The sequence below is a fragment of the Mycteria americana genome, chromosome 4 (assembly GCF_035582795.1).
Source record: "Mycteria americana isolate JAX WOST 10 ecotype Jacksonville Zoo and Gardens chromosome 4, USCA_MyAme_1.0, whole genome shotgun sequence".
Lineage (NCBI taxonomy): Eukaryota > Metazoa > Chordata > Aves > Ciconiiformes > Ciconiidae > Mycteria > Mycteria americana.
Window position 1 is genome coordinate 51,651,637 of NC_134368.1, and position 22,600 is coordinate 51,674,236.

Consider the following 22,600-nt stretch of genomic DNA (forward strand, 5'->3'; position numbering starts at 1 on the left):
TGGCAGGGGTTGGACCACTGTTTGATTATTCTGAAGAAGCCAGCCAGAGAACTATAGTGCCAGCAGCTGCCTCTGCCTTATCTATCTTTGTTTTTTTCCTGCTGCTGCTGAAAGTGAACAGGGATGGAGCTGTCCTCCCACAAAATTGTATGTGGACATGACTCACACCATATGCTGTATGTAGATGTATGTTCCCCTCCTCGTCCTATGCTCCAGTACTGTGTTCTTATCGCTGGCTGATCTGCATGTTTTACCAGCACAAGTATACCCCAGCAGTCATCCAAATCCACTTCCCCACCAAAATGTTTTCTTCACTGCTTTCCAGGACCTGTAAACTGCTTAAGATGGTGCTGTTACCTATTGGAAAGTGTAGAAATGAGTATTTTTCTAGTTCCCTTCTGAAACAATAGCAGGGTGGCATTTAGTGAAACTCAGGGCCTGGCTTCACTAGCTCGGAAAGGTATGCTGAGGAAACACCTCTGCCAGCCAGTTTGCAGGAGAAGGGAAGGACTGGCGAGCAAGCTATTTGCAGTTGGCCTTTCTTTAGCACCTGCTGTGGCAGTAGTATATAGCTATATGCAGGATATGTTCCTGAACCTACTGCACTTGCAGGTAGAGCAGTGGCAGCTCTCCCAGAAGGCTGCCATTCTTGCCTGTGGAGTTGAGATTCACCCAGCTATGTTGCAGACTAGTGCTTTAGGCCTCAGCCTCCTGGATTTAATCTCACATGCCTGCTAATCTATACAGTTGTTACTTCATGATGGCAGGGCAGCAAAATCCCCCGCCTCCTATCTTGTGCTACAAAGTAGTGACGAACTTATGTGCACTCCACGGCTCACGGTTGTGACAGTAGCATTCCCCTTTGCTCTTTGCAGCATGGAGCTGATCCAACAAAAAAGAATCGAGATGGGAACACTCCTCTAGATTTGGTGAAAGAAGGAGACACAGATATCCAGGACTTACTGCGAGGAGACGCTGCCTTGCTAGATGCTGCCAAGAAGGGGTGCCTGGCACGAGTGCAGAAGCTATGTACTCAAGAAAATATCAATTGCAGAGACACCCAGGGAAGAAATTCAACACCACTACATCTTGCAGGTGGGTGACTCGCCAGGTTTTGAAGGCTTGTATATTTATGATAGGGCTACAGAAGTTAATCACCAAACCCAAGACTGGTATAGTAAGAGTTTCACAGAGGATTGCCCTGTACAAAGAGTTGTTAACTATGGCAGCTGTATTGCAGGACGTAATACAGTTACTAGGAAAGAGGAGCTTTTGCAGTCAAAAAATTGCTTTAGCTTTTCTGTCTAATAATTTTTCTTCAGTTTAGCTCTCCTAATAGCCGATTTCTTTTCCTGTGCCTTTTCTACAGCTGGTTACAACAATTTGGAAGTAGCTGAATACCTTCTTGAGCATGGTGCTGATGTTAATGCCCAGGACAAAGGCGGATTAATCCCCCTACACAATGCAGCATCCTATGGGGTAGGTGCAGGCACTCTTGCCATGAGTAGACCCAACAAGGAACTCCTTGAAGTCATATCCAAAGCCATTTATTTTGCAGCTGACTTGCTGTGAACATCGTTGAGGTTTTGATGGCATGAAATACTTATTGGGCTAAGTTGCTGTTGTGAGTCCTGTTTGCAGTCCTACAGATCTAAATAAGACACAGATTCAGGTGTGCTGTAGCAGTTAAAGGCTGCAGTTTGGAAAGATCACTAGAACATAGCTTTTATGCAGGCAAGCAGATGCACAGCATTGAACAGTGTTAAATCTGGGGTGACTGTTGAAACAGAGAAAACCTCAAGTTGTTGAAAGACTTGGATGCAAGGAAGAGAACAATACCAGAGAATCGTGTCTAGGTGATGTCAAGGAAGTGGAGGTCTGTTACAGCTGGTCTCTGGTGGGGAGCTACTGCTAAAACTAAAGTGTTGAAGGGCTACTGGGTTTGCAGTATGGGTGTCCTCTTGGGGCAAGCTGTCTACTGCAGTGGGGGTGCAGTGGCTGATTCAAACCATTTTGGATGAGGCAGGCCCTCCTTCCTCCATATAGGAGGAAGCATCTGTGTGCATACCACTTGCACAGATGCCTGATAGGTTGCTTATAAGCAGCTGTTAATTGTGGATGAGATGAGAAGGAAATCTCTTGCAAATAATTGTACAGAGACAGTGCTTGAGAAGCTCCTAGCAGTGTGCTTACGGTCAGACAGAGGACATGAGGCTCAAGAAAAGTAGTGGTTTTGATGGTCTCATGGTATGCTTTGTCTGTTACTACCTGGCCCTGGCACAAGAAGAGCAAAATCTGGGAGAGATGATTGTAACAGAACCACGATTGCTTTCATTTGACAGCCAAAAGTAGTACAGTGTTCTCCTTGTTTTTAAGTAGAGCCTATCAATGAAACTCAGCCTGCGTCATTTGCATTGGTTCTCTAAGTCAGTCTGGGATCCCAGTGTCCTAAAGAGCAAAAAGCTCTAAATCCTGCTGAAGGTTTAGAAATGCAACACAGAATTCTTTATGATACTGGGTCCTAATACCAAGCAATATGGTTCATCAGCATCTGCCATAAGCATTACATTCCCAGGATGTTGCTTAGATCTAGAGATACGTTCTGTTGCAAAGATTGCGTTCTTTCTTTTCAAGCACGGGAAATGAAAACACACATTTTATGTGAAGGCAAAACATTTCTTACTGGCACAGGGAAATGTTAGAGATTGGTTCAAGCTGATGATCACTTCTAAAAATCATAATACCAATCTAATTTGGTTGCCTCACTTTCTCTAGGAAAAGTTAATGAGGCAGTGTTTGGTGCTTTTCCATCAGCTTATTTAGTTAAGAATTGCTGTATACCTTGCCTGTAGTGGCCCACACTTCTCTCTGATCTGTCAGCCCATTCAGATCTCTGTGATGGGAGGTAGAGAGCAGATGAGTACTGGTTTCACAAGTTCATAGCTGGCAGGTTTCACAGGCTCAACCTTTTCCTCACAAAGTGTCTTCAGTTCTCCCACCCAGCACTTCATGCTACATGTCCTTCAGTAGGGTTTCATGTGGCAGAAGAGTCACAGGAACAGCAATTGCTTTAAAAGTTTGGCAGAGAGGAAAAATAAGGTTGGCAATCTTTTCAAACCACGCTTATTCAGAGAGCAAGCCCTTTTACGAGAGCTGCTGAGAGTCACTTAATTGCCATTGAGAGGAAAAATGAAATCCATTGGCAAGTCTTTGCGCTTCTGCTTACATTTTCAGTGTTTCATGCTCCTACCTACTCATTTTGACTACCTGCTTTTTTATTTCTTAGCTGTATTGCACAAGTAATTTTACTGGTCAGAGGCAGCCAAAAATTTTATTTGCCAGTTTTCTGTTCTCTTATTTTAGCTGGGGAGACTTCAAGGATGGGATATTCATGGAAGCGTGGGGTTATAAGATCGCTACTTTTATAGCCCATGTAAAACAGTTGTCCCTTATGACACTCATAATGCATTTTATCAGTTACAGTTCTCTCATAAAATATGATTGGAGAAAGAACAAATTTGTGCTGCCCCAGATGGGTTCAAAGTCTTGGAAGAAATTGCAAGAAAGAAATAAAGTACGACAAAGACTTCTGTGTTACAGACATTTAAGTGGTGGCTCAGCAGTACAACACATTGATCTTTAGAGCTTCTAGTATTGTATCACAAATGTTGCAGCCCTGTAAATCTGTGTTGCCAGTTCAAATTTGTCTACAAATATTTTGACAGTTAACTCTTGTCAGTTTTATGCTGGATCAAGTATCATGTCTGCTCCTGCAGCTGAGACAAACTTCATGCTATGTGTACTTGGGGTGATTTGGCACAAATACAATTCTGTGCCTAATCCCAATTATACATGTGCCGGTGGATGATCTGGTAGTGCACAGATACATAGGACCGTGGAGCTGCAGTATAAAGTGGTACCTGAAGAGGTGTGCTGCTACATAGACACAGGAGGCAGAGAAGTGATTTAAAGGAAAGAGAAATTACAGGGGTCTCTAAGCACTGTTACCTCCAGCACAAAAAAGGAAATACATGTTTTACCAGTGTCACGTTGATTAAGATGTTCTTGTGTTTTCCAGCATGTGGATATAGCAGCACTGTTGATCAAATACAATACATGCGTAAATGCAACAGATAAATGGGCGTTCACACCATTGCATGAAGCTGCACAAAAAGGAAGGACACAGCTCTGTGCTCTGCTGTTAGCTCATGGAGCAGATCCAACCATGAAGAATCAAGAGGGTCAGACACCACTAGACCTGGCAACAGTAAGTTCATGTTAGCGTGCCAGCCACAGGCTGCTCTGGAGGATTTGCTCTGCATTTTAAATGGCTTTCTATGGCTTCGTAGCATCAGTGGTCCTCAACTTTCGCCGTGTTGAGGTAGAGGGAGAAGAGCATCTCCAGGGTGCCTGTTTGTGACTTTTTACCTGTGGGTCCAGGCTTTTTCCTTTGGCTGAGATCTTAATGTGGCTTGTGATTTAAGGTTTGCTTCTGCTTAAGGATTTATTCCTGGGATCAATCTCCTCATTGCCAGAAATAAACCTCTCTGAAACATCCCCAATGATGGTCAATCTGTGTACTGTTGGTGATTATTTCTTTGAACCTAGGGGGGAAAATCGATGGGCCTTTAGAGGAATGGGATCATTTAGAAGATGATGATGCTCAGTGCCTGCATATTACTTCAGTTCTTTTTTGTCTAACTCCAAAACAACATTCTAATATTTGCAGGTGGCTATCAAACTTTTTCTAAAACTGGCATCCAGAAGCTTTCTTGTTAGTGGTGGCTGGTTAGAAAAGCCTAATAAACATGTATGTCCCAGGTTAACCAGTTTTGATGGAATGCAACCAAATTGGATGCCATGTCTGGTTATAGTGCAAGTATCTTTTAAGGCCATTGATTGATTTATGGAAAGTTCAAGAAATATCCTCCAGAATAATCTGAGCTCTAGAAAACTTGCTTTGTGATGAGGGATATGGAAACTATTTGATTTCTCTGGGGGAAAATAAGGATGTCTTAATCATGTTCTACAAGAACAGGCAAGGAGGAAATTCTTGAAGATGAGGGTCCTTCTTAATTTAGTCAACAAAGGCTAAATCCAATTGTTAGCTAAGTTCATACTTCTCCTGTAGCTCCTGTCTTTTTTTCTATTATAAGACTATAAGATGTGATTATAGCAAAGGCAGTGGTAGTCTTTCCATTGAAACCTTGATCCAGTGCAAAATGCTTCACCAGAAGTTGAGCCTGACAGAGAAATTACAAGGTGGCATTGCCTGGCCTAGGTTGTGAAGGATTTCAGATAAAGCTGCTGCATTGCTTTTCCTGGCTTTAACACCTAGAAAGTCATTCTGCCAGAAAGGAAGTTAGATGTACCTTCTTACTTACCTTTAGAAATGGGGAGAACCTGGTTCACTTATGTCTGAGCAGTGAATCAGAATGTTCTTGCAACCATGAATTCCTGTGTTACAAAAGTTGGCAGTTTTCTTTTGAATGGGGGAACAGAGCAATCAATTAAAACAAATGCAAAGAAAAATTGTTTCCAGAGATCAGTGACTTGTGATAATAGAAACTCATGTTGAATGTTCTTTCTGTTTTTCAGGCTGATGATATCCGAGCCTTGCTGATAGATGCAATGCCTCCAGAAGCTTTGCCTACATGCTTTAAGCCTCAAGCTACTGTTGTTAGTGCCTCCCTGATCTCACCAGCATCTACACCGTCCTGCCTCTCCGCTGCCAGCAGTATAGATAACCTCACTGGGCCACTGGCAGAACTAGCCGTCGGAGGGGCATCAAATGCTGGTGATGGAGCAGCAGGAACTGAAAGGAAGGAAGGAGAAGGTGCATTTGCTGCTGGACAAGTTTACGTTGCCAGAAGTACAGTAGCTTAGTATCACAATAGGCCTTGCTTTATCTGAAAAGCATTTCTGACTAGCCAGAAAATACTGTACAGCTTGAACTGTTATCTATGTTTTGAAGTGTCTGATGCTTGCTCTGTTTTCATGTGCTCTGATAGGAGCATTGTTGGCTGTTCATCTATGTTTGCTATCAGTGATTAGGTCTGACTACAAAGGCAGATCTGATTAGGTGCCCAGATGTTCGTTGTTGATTTTATACAGAAAATCCAATGAGAATTATTTTGATGAAGGAATTATGATGAGGATGGCTGGGGGATTTTGCTAAGGCTTTTTAAACCCTTTGATTAGTATCTGGAATGCATGCTTTATGCCAGCATCTAGGTGATTACATAGCAAAAAGACACCCACCCTTCCTTTCCTTCTCTTTGCAATACGAGCCTGTATTTGCCACAGATCATTTGTGCTTTTTAACAGCTGATCCTGAGGAGGGAACAGTGATGAGCTTTGCACTGAGCTTTCACACAGTGGAAGTGGATTGTTTATTATAGACATAGACAAATTGATTGTAAAAAGAACCAGAGTTTGGAATTTTGAGAGTATCAGTGGTATTGCTTGATATTTTTTAAGTGTTTTTGTTTGGTGGTTTGGGTTTGGGTTTTTGGTTTTTTTAATTCAGGTGCATAGGATATAATGACTTGTTTCTTCTCTTACAGTTTCTGGCCTTGACATGAACATTACTCAGTTCCTAAAAAGCCTGGGTCTTGAACACCTTCGGGACATCTTTGAGACAGAACAGGTAAGTGGCAAGCCTCACCTTTGCATGTTTAAAAGACAGACTAATCTAATAACTTTAAGTGCCATTTTAATTCTCTAATTGGAAACGAAAAACCCCAACTTCACATCTACAGAAAAACAAGTATGTCCAAGAAAACGGCAAATGAGTTGCCAGATACTTTATGGTGAAGTTGAGAGATCTGTGAAAATTTCTTTTGTTATTTGATTCAGGTATCCAGTGTCTTTCACTTCCTTATACATACATCATCACTGCCAATTTGGCTTGTATTCTGAGAGTTACATTGGACCTTGTGAACTTTGAACATGATGGCTATAACCAAGTTAGGTTGGAATGTCACCTGCACTTGTCTTTCAGCAGTCTTGATATCCAGACAAGCCTTTTGCCACCTGTAATGCTGCGTGTGACACTTTGGTTAGATCTAGGAAACCCTCCAGTTTGACTATAAGCTGAAACAAAAACCTAGTTTACCAGGGCACAGTCGCACTAAATAATGCAGAAACTACTAGTTTCCTAATAGGTTAGGACTATAGCATTAACTGGGTTTTGCAGGGCTAACAAGTTTCAAATAGAATTGAGAGATGGGGAAAAAACCTGCGGTTTTATCAATAATTCACAATATATGAAAAGAATACAACTAATGTGACAGTTTCTCAAGCTTACGTTACTTTTTAGAGCAGAAGTACCTCTAATGTATTTGTAGGCTCTTCTTATGTACCGTTTCTTAAATTTAACGTTACAGTTAAATAGATTATTTGTTCGCATGAGCAAGATGGACACAGTGGTGGAAGTGAAAGGTACAAGTGCAAGAGACTGGATTTGATGGTTATTTTTTTCCCCAGGCCTCTGCTGCTAATCTTTTATGAGGGGTCAGGAAACAAATGTTTGAAATGTAATGTGTTGCTTACAGAAAAAGTTCCAACTGTTTCAGTGAAACGTTACAGGAGGTATCTCCCTAAAGTTAAAATGCCATATAATCTTTTTTCCCTCCTTGTATATGAAGCATAAGCTCTTTTCTTTAATTTGGAAATGCTTCTATTAAGAAGCAAACCAACCTTAAACCAACCTATGTTCTAATCACATTTCTTTTTTCTTATTATTTTTCACACCTTCCTGTTATCATGCTGGTTTTGTTCTACTTCTGCTTCCTCAACTGCTAACCTGTTCTTAAGATCTTCCCCTGCTAATAAGATTTAATAATGCAAATCGGATTCACTATTTTCATTCATCATTTTGAAACTGTTTAGCTCCTCTTGTAAGTTTCTTTCTAGTGAAAACAAGCTCATCTTCCTTAAGCTTAGTGTTTTAAGCTGCTTTTTCCAAGCACTGCAGTACCTTCATGTGCACTTTTTCACCTTGGCTCTAGCCTCCTCCTGATGCTTTCTAATATCTGGGTTTCTTATGTATTTTTTTATTGTTCCGCTGCATGTGATGAATGTCTTCAGTGGCTTTTCCACAGCAATCCCAATAGGGTTGTTTTGCCCTCAATTGGACAGATGTTCAGTGTAGCTATCAATTCCTTGCTTGAGCTGCTTTCTTTTGAATTAATGATATTCAATTTGTAGTGGACAGAGTCCATACCTGCAAGCCCAGTTGTGCTAACAATACAGCTTCTTTTGAATCAAGTTGTATGGTTTCCCATTATTTGCTGAGCTTCCCATTCTAGTTTAATGTGTAAATTTGGAAGTAGATTTTGTGTAATTATCTCCTCCAGATGAAATCTTTCTGTTTTTTCACAGAATCACCTCTGGGCACAATTGCTTTATAGTAATAAAAATGTGTACTTTATTTAGCCTTTATCTCCTGTTCTTTTAAAAAAATGTTTATTTGTCATCATGTTTATTACCTTTCTGCTTCCACCAATAATCTCTGTGACCTTGAAATTTAAAACCTTGTCAGATGATTGTAGATGTATTCATATATTGCAACCAAATGAATAGTTGTATGTGTCCTCACAATGTTAATTATCTCCAAAAATAGTGGAATAGTTGAGCATGACTTAGCATAGCTGGTCCACTGGTTTGATACACATACAAGTGCCACACATGGATATATACACACAAATAACACACACCATAATAATGTTGATGTAAAACACACTTAACATTTATTAGTCAGCTTATAGAATATTAATTTCTGTTTGTGTAGTGAAAATAATAAATTGCACAACAATGTGAAACTTGGAATGCTTCAAAAATATCCCCAGATTTGTCCCAGCATTTCCATGCATCCTCCTTCTAGATAAGTAAAAATGTTTTTGAGAACCTCCTGTGCGAACCAGCTTTTCTTAATTGCTGTAAGAGAAGTAAAAGTTTTGCACAGCTTCAGGCTGTAGCAGCTGGGTGTGGTCCTGTGATAGGAAGAGGCTTGCCAGAAGGTGGCAGCAATTAGAAGTGCAGCAAAACATAAAATAGATACACTCTCTTGGTTGCACCATGAATACATTCCATTTTCTGAACTGATGGGTCTTCAGCTTTGGGAATCAGGCCAGGTTTGGCAAGTGATTTTTATGGTCTTTCACCTTTCCAGATAACCCTGGATGTGTTGGCAGACATGGGGCATGAGGAGCTTAAAGAAATTGGGATCAATGCGTATGGACACCGCCACAAATTAATAAAAGGTGTGGAGAGACTTCTAGGAGGGCAGCAAGGTAAATATGACACTTTTACTGATTAGTCTAAGTGTAGCATACAACAGGCTCCCAAAAGTCACCTTCTGTAAGTGAGGCATTGTCACCAGGACTTGAAAGAATCTGGATGTCTGGAAAATGTACTTGCTGGCAGACCTGGTGGCTGGGTGGGCTGTGACAGGTAAAGAAGTCATTGAGGAGATACAGGACTGAGTGATCACTTGTCCTTCCAGAGAATGGACACCCCTGAGGCAGCCGTAGAGGCTGTGCCCATTTCCAGGGACTTTGTTTCACCCAGGTGGGAGCTTTTGGATTGATTTGCCCTATATACCTACCCACAGGCCAGTTGTATCCTGAAGCGTGGACCTGATGGAGTTTTTTGCTGCCCCACACTTCTCAGATGCTTCTCTTGAAAGTGGAAACAATAAAATGCAGTTATGTCCCACATGCATTTTCCTTCTCTCTTTTAAAGCCTCTGCTGCTAACGAAAGCACTTTATCTTTTCAAGGTTATGCTTCTGCCTTGTGTTTATTTTGCATTTCCTGCTGTACTGGGGTTATTTAAGAGGAGTAACGATGATGATGGATACAAATAAAGCTGGTATTGTTTTCTCCTGTTGATTTTTATTCCCTTAATTCCTTCTCTTTGCAGGCACCAATCCTTATTTGACTTTCCACTGCGTGAGTCAGGGGACCATTCTCCTTGACCTTGCTCCTGACGATAAGGAGTATCAGTCCGTAGAAGAGGAGGTATTGCAAGTACCTTTCTTAGTGCTCCAGTGGCAGTGTATTTCTCTTTTCACTTATAACCTCTCAGAGCTAAAGCATGCAACACTTGCTGAAAGTGATAAAATATGCTTTGGTGTATGAATTGCATAGATCTGACATGAAGTTTAGGGCTCTTCATTTGCCTTTTTATATAGAGCAATGATGGAAATTATTTTGCTGTGTCTTGCCAATTTTTTTTAGTAAGTGGTCTGTTTGGTCACTTAGTGTTATCCCAATTTTGCCTTTTCGTTGTTGTGTTTTGGATGTCATCTCATAGCAAGGGTTTCCACAGCTTTCCGGAGACCGGTGGACCTGTGAAAATCAAAGTCTGTGAGTGAAGACCAAGGGATCAAGGCCTTGCATTCTCTGTAGGCATTCTCTGTGCTCAGGCTGTTTCTGTATGTGAACCAGCGTGTTTTCTCTTGTCTCAGTGGCTTAGTTAATCTGTAACCCAGATAAACAGCTCTTGGATAATTGAGAGTTGACTGTAATTTTGCCTCCCACACACATGCTCTTTTATTTAAGTAAACTACAAGCAGATACCATTTTGAAAGAAAAATCATAACAGAAAAGAGACTTTCTGAAGAGTTGTGTTTGGAAGAAACTCCATTTTACTGTGCTTTGCTATTTGTGTAGTGTTCCTACCCTGTAGCACAAAAGTGTTTGGAGTCTTTTTGAAAGTCTAGATACTCAGGATTGCTGCCAGCTTAGCCTGGAATATTTTTGACTGGTAACTCTGTAAACTGGAGTTTGTGCAGATCTTCTGTATAAACTTTTCTGACAGAAAGGGTCACTTGTCTGCTGTAGTAAATTGGGATATTTATTTGAGCTGTTACTGAATGTTGTTGCTGTAGCTATAAATACCTCTGGAAAAGACAAGATGAAACTGTTGGAATTCTCAGGGGCTGCTAATGACATAGGAGAATTTACAGTGCAAGCATTTTCCTATCACTAAGAAATACAAACTATACTCATTAAACACATTTGTTATTAATTGAAAAATTATCTTTTTGTATATTCATTTTCAAATACTTTTTTCTAATCTAAAGCAGGTTTTCTAGTTGTGTATAATTTTGATAGCAAGTGCCACTATTGTCCTTTTTCCTATGTAGATTTTTATTACAAGATTAGATAATTGCATCATCTAACTTCGCTATTGTGGAACAGCATAGTGCATTGGATGCCTGAGAAATAAGGGTGTACCTCAGTCTAAAACTGAATTGTGGTTTTTCTGGTTGGTGGGTTTTTTTTTTTTTTTTACACCTTTTAATTTTCAATAGAGATTGTCTGTAGTTACCAGTGATATACTGAGATACTGCATGAACACTTTGCCTTGCTAGCAAGCTTTGTGTGCTGAACATTCAGCTGTGTTCATTTGTGTAGATGCAAAGTACAATCCGGGAGCATCGGGATGGTGGAAATGCTGGTGGAATCTTCAACAGGTACAATGTCATCAGGGTAAGTTTCAAAACCTCTTAATTCTGTGTGGTAAAATAAGTTGGTACTTATGCAAGCAGGCAGAATTGGTTTAATGGATCACCCTTTTATATTTAAAGTTCTTTGTTGAAATAATATTCAGGAGCAGAGTTAAAGCAAGTGCTAAATGCTAAAATGAGACTGATCATGTGCTCTGCACATGGAATGAGGGAGAAGTATCCACTTGTGCTCTTAAAGGAGTCTGAAGAACTGATATTGAAGACAGAAGTGGTGAAGAGCCTGACTTCTGTTTCACAGCCTGAGTTAATTTCAGAGATCTGTAACTTCTGGATTTGACTTTGCAGCACAGATTTTTTTCTCAGTGTAGTCCTTTCTTGCCTTTTTAAAGGAGATTTTTGGGGGAGGGGGAAAGGATCAGCATGACTTTTTATTGAAAGTTTCTATCTCCCTATGCTACTTTGGATCTTGCCACCACCTTCTTTGCCCCTGCCAACTAGAAAAATACCTTTTACAAGCCCTGGCATATCAGAAAATGGAGTCTTGTCTTTCTGAGGGAAAGTACACTTTCTGGTTCTGTTTTTTGGGGAGGAGGAAATAAAGGAAATCAGAACTCAGTTCCTGAGTTCTAGCAAACACCTGCTGTATATTTCTGAAAAGTGAGCCTGTGCAGAACCTTTTCAGCTTGGCCCAGGAGATCATACATCCTGAAGCAAACTCTCCTTCCATCCTACACCCAACCAAAGGTGAAGTCCTTCACAGAAACCACAGTGGTATTAGAGCATACGGCTGGAATGATATCTCAAGATAGATTATAACAGCACATCTCCTAATTTCTTTCCTCAGAAGTTGTTTCTTTTCATAAAAATTCGACGTAAATCAGACAGCAAGCTTCAAAAAGCTAGCCCAGATTGTTTACAGAGGTCAAAGCAGAGAGGGAAGGAGTTTCAGACAGTTTGTAGTTCTTGGTGGTATTACAAGCTCTGAGGGAAGAAGCCTGAAAGTCTTCCTTAAACCTGAGAACTTAGGCTGCAATTTCACGATAGTTTTAACCATCTGTAAGCGTGTGCTGCCGACTTGTTTGAAGGACTTCACTCTTGCATGCAGAATAGCCATGGGATTTCTTTATACCATTCATGTGTCTTACTTTTAGTTTCCCTGTTGAATTTATGCAAGCTCTGTGAAATTGTATTCCATTTCAATTCCAATTCAAGTATGGTTGAACCTGTTGTACCACTGCAGATTCAAAAGGTCGTGAACAAGAAGTTGCGGGAGAGATTCTGTCACAGACAGAAGGAGGTCTCGGAGGAGAATCATAATCATCACAATGAACGCATGTTGTTTCATGGTAAGGAAGTGATTCTATTTGTATGTACTGGTATTTTAAAAAAAGCTTACAAGGACCCACAGGCAATGTTAACGTTGCTGTGTCACCATCCTGTACAGTAATTGTGTTTCTACACTAGAAGTGCAGGGGTGTGGGGGTGGTAGAGTTAGTCTGTGTGGTTACTGCAATCTGAAAAGCTACGCTAGATAAAAAAATAAGTTTTAAAAAAAGAAAAAAAAAGTTTTTTTGCTAAGCCGTATCTTAGTCATTTCCAGTAAAGCTGCTGGGAGGATGTTACATTGCTGAGAAAGAGTATCTTCTAAAAGAGGGGAGCAGCACACAGTAAAAGCATACCCTGGCACTTCAGGCAATCATCAGGGAAAGGAATCAAAACCAGCCATGAGTTTCAGCAAGATGTTCTCTAGAAGCATCCAGAAGTGCCTACAAATGACAGTTGCCTGAGGGTCCTCCTGCCCTAGATCCTTCTATGATTCTGTGTAGGAAATTGGTTTTGGGTATGATTGTCCTGACATCTGGCCCCATCTTAACCAGTACTCACTGCTGGAGAAGGTGTGCATGACAAGATAAATTGCACTGAAATGTGAGTGGGGAGGAAAGCCATTTAATGAGATCTGTGAAATGAGTAAGAAATATGAGTCACACGTGGGATCTTGGTATATAACGATAAATCCCACACATCACTGCATCCTGCTGGGTATCACCCCCTTCCAGCTGACTGAGCATGCTTTCTGGTATTTAATGGTCTATTTGAGGCAGACAAGCTCCTCTTGACATACAGTCCTGTATTACTATAGAGCTTAACAAGTATGTATGATAACACATCATTTCGTGTCATTCTGTTCTAGGGTCTCCTTTTATTAATGCTATCATTCACAAAGGATTTGATGAAAGGCATGCATACATTGGAGGAATGTTTGGAGCTGGAATTTACTTTGCTGAGAACTCCTCAAAAAGCAACCAGTATGTGTATGGGATAGGGGGAGGAACAGGCTGTCCCACACACAAAGACAGGTCCTGTTACATCTGCCACAGGTATGAGTCCAGCAGAGTTCCCTATACCTAATTCTGGCTGTCCTGGTTTTTACGATCCTGGCACAGGGTGAATTCAAGGGAAAGAATAGCCACTTGAGCTTGGTCATGGCAGGAGAAATGCAGCTTTCCATTTGTCAAGGGTGAACAAAAAAAGGATATAAATGCAGCGAGTCCCACAGAAAGGTCAAAAATTACATCTAAGCATACAGTGAGTATAAATCAAAGTGAATTGTGGCTCAGGAAAGAGGTTTGAAACAGCAAGTTTGAAAATGAAGTCAAAGGAAAATAGCAATTAAACTCCAGGCACTCTCAGAACAAAACTGCAGTGCAAAGTGGTGGTCAGCAGTACAGTGTTGTACTATGGATCAGATAATTTTGGAAGTATTGAACAGGACTTAATCACAACTTTGTTTTGTACTGGAGTAGATCAATGTGCTTTTTGCACTTTGAGACCTGTCCATACCCTGCTGGTAGGAACACAGAGAGAGTTTCAGCTTCTTTCAACAGCTTTATATAAAATGAACTAGAACAGGCCTCCGTGCGAGGGCTAAACAAAGTGTGTGTTTTCCCTTCTGCATGTCAAGAAAGATTTTGTGTGTGTGTGTGTGTGTGACAGGTTTTATACAGCCTTAGAACTGGTTTATAAAAGTGTTTCTCCAAAAACCCTTGAGAAATTAATTGTAACAAAATAAACTCAAATGTCTGAAATCATTCTGGAAGAATACAACTCCTAGTAAGACATATTTTTAAATGATGTTTTCTTTTTTCCTTTTAGACAAATGCTCTTCTGTAGAGTGACCCTTGGAAAATCCTTTCTTCAGTTCAGCACAATGAAAATGGCTCATGCCCCTCCAGGGCACCATTCTGTTATTGGCCGGCCAAGCGTGAATGGACTTGCATACGCTGAATATGTTATCTATAGAGGAGAACAGGTATGTGGGTTAGCAAGGACTGGGTTTATGGAAGGGCAGAGCTTAGAGCTGGAGAGGGATGTGACTGGTTTCCATACCAGGTGTGCTGTGATAACCTGGTTGATAAGATTTTTTTCATTTAATGTGGAAATAAACAGTGAACTGTATCAAGCCAGCAGATGCTACTCCTTTCCACTGAGCCGCCCTGATTTACATCATGCAGAATTGCATAATTCCCCCTGTGCAGCACTGGTAGAGTCTGTTAAGAGTTGTAGTTTCTCTCAGGAGGCACTGGTTCTCCCATTGCATTTCACTGGCATTACTGCAGTAACAAGAACATGTGCATTTCTGGGGCTCTTGTAGATAATGAGTATTCTGGACTTTTTACCTGTAGATTCCCAGCAGTGACAGTGTCCCTGTCTGCCCGAGACTACCCTTAAATGGCTGCTGAAGTACCACAACAATCTTCAGGAGGTGATTTTTAATCTGAATAACTCAGCCAGACCCTTAGTCTAGAAAAGTGGTTTGCTTACCACTCCGGATGGCTCCAAGATTATATAATAAATTCAGGTTGGAAGGAACTTTGGGGAGGTCACCTAGGCCAGCCTCTTGTTTGTGCTGAATTCAGACCAGATTGCTGAGGGCTTTCGTGGACCAGGCAGGTCTTGAAGGCCTCGGAGAATGGTGTTTCACAGCCTCTCACAGCAGCTTGTTCCTTTGTTTAATTACTCTCAGAGCAAAGAAATAGGTTCTTTGTATCCAATAGGAACCTCCCCTGTTTTATTAATCTCATTCTCCTGCTGTGCGGCTCGGGAGAGAATCTGGCTCTGTTTTCTCGGTAGCCTTCCATACGTGATGGAAGATTGCTATGAGGTCCCACAAAGCCTTCCCTTTTCTGAACTGAACGAGCCCATCTCTCTCAGCCGCCTCTTGTTTATGCTGTGCTCTCTCCCCATGACTATCTTATTGGTCCTTCGCTGAACTTAGCTCCAGCTTGTTGTCATTTTTCTTGTACTGGAGGGCCCACAAGTTGTATGCAGTTGTCTAGATGTGGTCTAGTGAGTGCTGAATAAATGGCAATCATCGCTACACTCAGTTGACTGGCTACACTGCTGTTGATGTACCACAGGATGCTGATAGCCTTTATTACTGCCAGGACACGCTGTTGATTCTGCTGTAGTTAGCTGTCACCCAAAGGCCCCCAGGACCTTTCAGCAGGGCTGCTTCCCGTCCTGCAATGTTATAAGGAATTAGTTCATCCCAGGTGCATTTGCCCTTGCTGGATTTCATAAGGGTCTTGTTGGCCCAGTCTCCTCTCATCTGTCTAGGTTCCTCTGAATGGGACCCTGCCCTCCAGCAACGTTAGCTTTGTTCTGGGACTGGACCTCCTACCAGCTGTCCTGAGGAAACGCTGGACAGACACCTGGGTTACATGCTTTGAATGTGCCAAGTATTTTACTGCCAGTAAAGCCATTTGCAGGTCACGTGGCAAGTCAGTGAGCATTTTAGGGTCAGACTACGTTCGTCACCTGAGATTTTTTTTAATAACTTACCGGCACTGATCTGTAGGATTAGCTAACAAGGAGAGTAACTCAGATTGTGAATTCCTGTTGCACACACATTTTCTAGCAGTGTCTGCATAGAAGAAACATGTTTTTCTAGGATTGTATTAACGAAGGTGTTAACTATATTGAAAAATTCCCACTTAGTGCTGACTAGGTTTGAAATCTGCTTTTTTCTTTTGCACTCTGCAAACATAGAGCGGATTCCTGCACTGTCCTTCTTGATCACTGTTTAGTGAAATCCAAAATGTGAACTTGCTGAGCATACCCTTGCATAAAGCAATGTTGTTGTCTTGGTTTTTTTCTTGACTTAACTTTCAGGCATACCCAGAATATCTCATTACATACCAGATTGTGAAACCAGAAGCTCCCTCACAGACAGCAACAGCAGCAGAGCAAAAGACCTAGTAGCTACAGAGCAGTGAAGAAGGATGTGACTTCAATCTTGGACTGGATGGATACGTGTTTCAGAAAATCAGTATCATATAAAATCCTTAACAACCTGGAAATAAGCTGTATGTCTTTTATAAAGCATTGGTGTCTTGATGAATACGATATGAGTAACTCCTGCATACTCAACTGCTACTGTTCCTTTTGAGGAAAGTTTACAAGGGACTGCCTTTTAATAACATATCTCAGGCTCCTAGTCTCTGCAGTTACCATGTGTAAAATAATGTTGTTTTGATCTAGACTTTGGGAACATTATTGTGCAAACAGAAATCTTTATCAATGCCATCTCACATGTTAAAATTTCAGACACTACTATTCTAGTTATTTTATTTGCTGATAAATTGCATTAAGCCCATAATTTTCTTTTCAGCATACACCATTCATTTTATGTTTTCAAGAGATCCTAATCAACTATTTATTTTCCTTTTGTATTCTGAAGTTGAGCCAGAACCTTCTTAAAGATATTTTGCACAAAGTCAATTTGACTAAAATCATTAACAATGCAATATGAATTTCATCTGAGAAGGGGCTAGGTCCAGTTCTTCAATATAGGGGGGTTTTTGCACACCTCTGAGCAAACGATAATATGAGTGAGTGCAACTTTAGAGTGGAAACAAATTGTGTCAGTTCACTCTTTGTCTGAGTTTTCTGGGGGAAGCCCTAGGAAGTGTTTGCAAGGGTAAAACCAGCTCTTTTGCTTGGAAGAACTTCATGAAGCAGGTCAATGCCATCTGCTGGCATCTCTAAAAGAACGTTTTATAAGGCTCCTATTAAGTACATGCAGTTTGTGAAGTGTTCTCCAGTTACAGTGGCGTATGGTTTTGCTGGGAGATAGCAGGTGAAAAGTCAGAAGATTGCATACACGAGGGCATATCTGGTTCATGTCCCTCTGTAATATGAGACCCAGTAAATGGGTTTCAAACTGGTAGGGGAGAGTATTATAGCAGTTTCATGTCACATCTTTGTGTGTGACATCACAGTTGAAGAGCTTAAGGGATTTACAAAAATAATAATTTTTTAAAATATTGATTTTACATTTTGATGAGAACGAACTTTTAAAACATCAGTTGGCAAGTGGATTTGTTTGCAGGTATACCAGAGAACAAAGCTAGGATTTATTCACTCTAATCCCCTTCCCTGCAAGTTCCCAGGTTTATTTCACTGGGTAGGAGAAAGTTATTTTTAAGCATTGCATAGCACAGCATCAAACAACTTCAAAAGTCCCCCTCATGGAGGATATGCATTTAACAAAAGTAGAAACCGATTTCTTTTTTGTGGTGTTTTTACAACTTCAGAGAAGGTTGAAAATCGAGCCGTGTTAATTTTTTTAACAGCCAAATCCAGGAGATGTGCTTCAGTGTTGAGCATGTAACGACTGGAGAAAAAATGTTCCTTGAACACAACATGCTGTACATTTCCCTATCAACCAGCACTATTTAGTATCTGATGATCCAGTTCATGCATTCAGGTTTTATCCCCTGCAATAAAGCAATGAAACAACAGAATAGTGTGCTTTTAGTTTACAAAAATATATGTGCTCCCCACAAGTGGGGTTTTGCTGACATGTTTGGATAAAACAAACTTAAACCTGAAGAGCTTTTCACTTTCAGTGTTAAGACACAAAATTTTCATTTTTAACATTAAGACATTAATGTTGAAGCAAGTTATCCTGACAGAGGAACTTCACCCACTATAAAATCAGTCATTTGATGCAATCTGGCTACCTGCACATCATCTGTTTGATTATCTCTAAAGAAAACCTTAGAGCAATACTCCAACAGATCTTGAACTTTGGGTTTTATTTTTCTTGACCTGGCAGTGGATATATGGTTCTCGCTTCATTTTGTGACCTGATTAAATATGTAGCTTCGAAGTCCAAGCCAGGCTCTAGCCTAGTTGTCCTTTTAATCAAATTTCATTGATAAAATTGGGTGCTTGTATTTTGGCTACTTGTTTAATAGTGTTAGGATTGCAAAGATCACCACTAGGCTTTGAAGCTGTGTGTTCATCATTTAAGTTTGGGGTTTGTTTTTAACTTAGTTAATAATGGAGTGGGGGGATGTGCCTATCTACACTAGGGTTTCAGATAGTGGTGAGAGTGAGTGTTGATCAGCATCCCCAATTAGACATAGTTTTAAATGGTAAAACAGTTGTGCTGCTTAGGTGAGCAAAATGGTTAATGTGGGTGTGGAAGTTAAAAGCTTTACATCTTTCAAAAACAAGAACAAACCTAAAAACAAAAACCCCACCAAGCCCGCACCAGATTCTGTTCTTGCTTGTTGTTTCCTGTGTGCTGATTGAACTAATGGCTAGTCTGGATTTCTTCTGCAGCCTTGAACTTCTAGAGGATAAAAATACTGTCCAGTATCTTTGAACTGCCAGTGTTAACGTATCTGATGTTCTGTGCAGAGTAAAGGTGCTGTGTGAGGAAATCATTTGCAGTGTTTTTTGTCTTGTAATAACATAATCTCATATCCCTTTGTGGCCAGACACAGAGGAATACCCAGGCCTGATGATGTGTCTGTGTGTCATAGAAACCTGTGCAGGAGTAGCATCCTCCTCTCCTGGCGTATGTTCTTGTAGCTCCTCTTACAGTTTAAAACAAAGTGAGGATCTGCCTGTCAATGTCAAAGTTACCCATGAAAAAGCTGGTTGTGGTTTTGGTGGTAGAGCTGCAGTTGGCAGGTTGTTACGGTACAGATGCTGCTGCTTTAGCTGAAGGGGTTAACTTGGTGCCTCCTAATTCTAGAGGATGGGACCTTAAAAATAGCACGCCCCCATAACCAGGCAGCTGCTGCCTCCTGAGAAATGAAGATTTTCGACTTCCTGAGAAGGGCAGTCCCCTGATAATGGGATGCTCATTTGCAGCATTGGGTCACCAGTGGAGGCACGGTAGGAACTGAGGATGCAAGAACACGCTGAACTAAGCTATCTCATAAGCTTGGGAGCCTGGGCACCCTCACTGGCTCCAGAAAGAGCTATTTCCTCTGGGACAGAACATGATGTCTGCTGGGGAAAGGGACAGTTGTCTTTCAGGCCTGTTGATTTTTGTCCATGTCCCTCTGAGGCAGCATTTTGAAATGTCTGTGTAGTTTGCAACAGGACCTTAAAAGGCAAAACAGAAAGAAACTTCACCACATAGCAAAGAAGGGAGGGTTCTGCTCTCTGTTGCTGAAATTGTTTCCATGAGACAGATGAATTAGGTAGCTGGTGCAGAGTGACATTGCAATCTGAATGTCAACAAAACTTCTGGTAGGATTAAAAGCAGAGAGTACAGTACCTTAATAAGGTGTATTTTCTCATCCTTATTTTTATCTGCCAACCTGTTTTGATCCCAGCTCCACGGAGACTGTTACAAACCTCTTGTACTACATCCAGCATTTTGCAGTCACTATTGGTCTGTAGTCCAAGGAATGAGCAATGTGTTTTTCTAACCTCTGTTTTGAATGTTTGCATGTGATGCGATTGAATCCCACTGCATTATGCAGCAGGAATTTATTTTGCCTGCAAACTTTTATACTTTGCTTGTTGATAACGGGAGTACCCCAAAACAAAATTCTACACTGAAGCAAAAAGAAAGCCCTGCAAAATGTTCTGCATTGCTGGCTTTGGTGGGCAGCAGACACGGAAAAGGCATGTGGTGTATGGGACGGAGTACCTTCTGGAGAAGGGTGTTTCCTTGGCTCTGGAAACCAGCTGGTCCTTACTGTTTGTTGTAGGTTAGAGGAGATGTCTGCTCCCCTTGAATGCATGAAGTGCTGAGGGATGCTAACATGTTGTGCCGCTGCGTGGCCTGCGGGAACTACTTAAGACAGTGGCAAATCTTCTCAGAAGACTCCTGTGTCCCTGCAGTGAGGCTGGAGCTCCTGCACAGTACATGCGCTACCTAGAATTTCCGTATGGGACTGCTAACAGAAATTACCCAGAACAGATTTTTTCAAAAGATGGGTGAAAGGAAGGCTCCCACCACAAAACAGATTAGTTTGAACATTGCTAATCGTTCTCAGAAGCTGAAGGTCAGGAAATGTGTGAATTTATTTTTAGTGGGATTTCTCCCTTTCCATGCTGCTTTGCCACAGAAAATCTAGCTCAGAAATCTAAAAGGAGATGCATCTAATGCATGCTTCAGTCATTTTAGGCTATGCTGCAGCCCTCCTGGGGAAGACAGGAAAGTACAGATTCAATTCTAGCCTCGGGTAGCGAGTAGCTTGTGCACCTCCATAGCCTTGAATCCACTGATGATCAGAGGTGGTGGCTTTGGGACAGTCAGCACCAGAGAGCAGCAGGACACGTGTGCAGAGATGGAGTGGCAGTGTCCCCACCTATCTGAACACATAGTAGATGTGAAACCTAGGGGATCAGGGGACAGCGTATGCATATTAAAACTTCAGAAGCAAGGTGAATGAGCCCAGGAATCAGTAGGAAACATGAGAAACAGATGTATTTCCCATTACACTAACACATATGTCTGTCAGGTTGTATTATCTGACTGGTTTTGATATATCTATTTCTGTCTTACTGAACCTGTTGGTGGCAAGTTTTAGTGTTGGTTCCATTAATTACTAATGTAGATGATTAGAGTCTCTGTATTACAAGGTAATTTTGACACTATTTAACATCTGCAGAACTTGCTTCAGCTTTGGAAATTGAAATGGGGATTTTTCTGTGCCGCAGTCCCATGAGCTTGTGCATCTTCATTCCTAATTGCTTTCTCTGCCAACCCAGATGGCAATGTACCTGGGGGTTGAGTTTTTAGACCTTTTTTTTTTTTAATAACTTGTTTTCGTAACTAGCCCTGTATGTTTCCTCTCTTGGTTGCCAATTACCTGGAGCTGGGATATCATTTATTTATTTCCTCCTTTACCCTCTCTAAGATGATGGGCAGGTTCTCAGCCTACCTACATGGTGGACTTTGGGTAACATCTCTGTAACAACCAAGTTTGATCTATAAATGTGCTTGGCTAAATGTCTGATCTGCAATACTTGTAATAGTTTAAAATTCAATAAATACATTTTTAACAGTTGCTCTGTGAAAGCGGAGTGTTTGCACAGCCTGCTATTTTGTCTTGGTCTTAGGACAAACCTGTTCCAGCCACAACTGTTGAAAACAGTTTTATTTTTATTTTCTCCAAACAATTTGTTTTCTTCTCCCTCCCTCAGGCAATAAATAGTTAATTTCTTAAAAAAAAAAAAGGAACAAAACCATACATATGTACATCAGCCACACAGGCATCTTGTGTGTTGGACTGGACTGGGGGGAAGGAGAGAGGTAGGGTGGGAAATAAGGCTCCAAGTGGGTTGAAGATGAGGCATTTTCTAGGCTTGGACCAAAAGCTGCAGCAGTGTTGCACAGGTAAAGGAGACCCAGCTCAGCTGGAGAAGGGCTGGTCAGGAGAAGGGAGGTGGAGGAAGTTTGAAAATGCTGGATGGATGACATCTTTGGGCCAGCCTCTCCTCCACCCAGCTGCTTCTTTCTCCCATTGCAGCCCAACCATGTCCCATCCTGCTCCTTCTGGAGGAGGTGGAGAGGAAACCGAACAGAGTAATCAAAGCAGCCCAGACTGCTGCCCCCCCCCTTTTCTCCTCTTTAAGCCACAGGAGATTGGACCTAAGTTTTGCAGGAACCAGAGTTCCAGAGAGGCAAGGAGAGAGGCATTTAGGACTGCATCTCCCCCTCCAAACTGCCTCCCAGCCAGGGAGATTGCTCTCCCCCACAGGAGTGGGCTCAGCTGGTGACTCCACATGTGCCTGCCAGCTCCTGCATCACCTCTCCAGTCACTGGCAGGGTTGAGGCTGACTGCAGGCAGCCCCTGTGCCACCA

The 22,600-nt window shown here is 41.4% G+C and overlaps 1 protein-coding gene across 2 annotated transcripts in view; it reads left to right on the forward strand.

Annotated features, from left to right (window-relative positions):
• TNKS (tankyrase) overlaps positions 1–21,048 on the forward strand; it is a 144,550-nt gene extending 123,502 nt beyond the window's left edge. Inside the window, exons 16-27 of one of the 2 annotated variants that reach the window (XM_075500536.1) lie at positions 876–1,095; positions 1,370–1,479; positions 4,079–4,267; positions 5,599–5,872; positions 6,567–6,649; positions 9,176–9,296; positions 9,927–10,024; positions 11,426–11,500; positions 12,719–12,824; positions 13,670–13,856; positions 14,632–14,788; positions 16,651–21,048. In XM_075500536.1, the coding sequence (XP_075356651.1) occupies positions 876–1,095; positions 1,370–1,479; positions 4,079–4,267; positions 5,599–5,872; positions 6,567–6,649; positions 9,176–9,296; positions 9,927–10,024; positions 11,426–11,500; positions 12,719–12,824; positions 13,670–13,856; positions 14,632–14,788; positions 16,651–16,737 (1,707 nt within the window). In that variant the 3' untranslated portion in view covers positions 16,738–21,048. The remainder of the gene's footprint in view (positions 1–875; positions 1,096–1,369; positions 1,480–4,078; positions 4,268–5,598; positions 5,873–6,566; positions 6,650–9,175; positions 9,297–9,926; positions 10,025–11,425; positions 11,501–12,718; positions 12,825–13,669; positions 13,857–14,631; positions 14,789–16,650) is intronic. The other variant, XM_075500537.1, reaches the window with a different exon arrangement.
• The last annotated feature ends 1,552 nt before the right edge of the window (positions 21,049–22,600 follow it).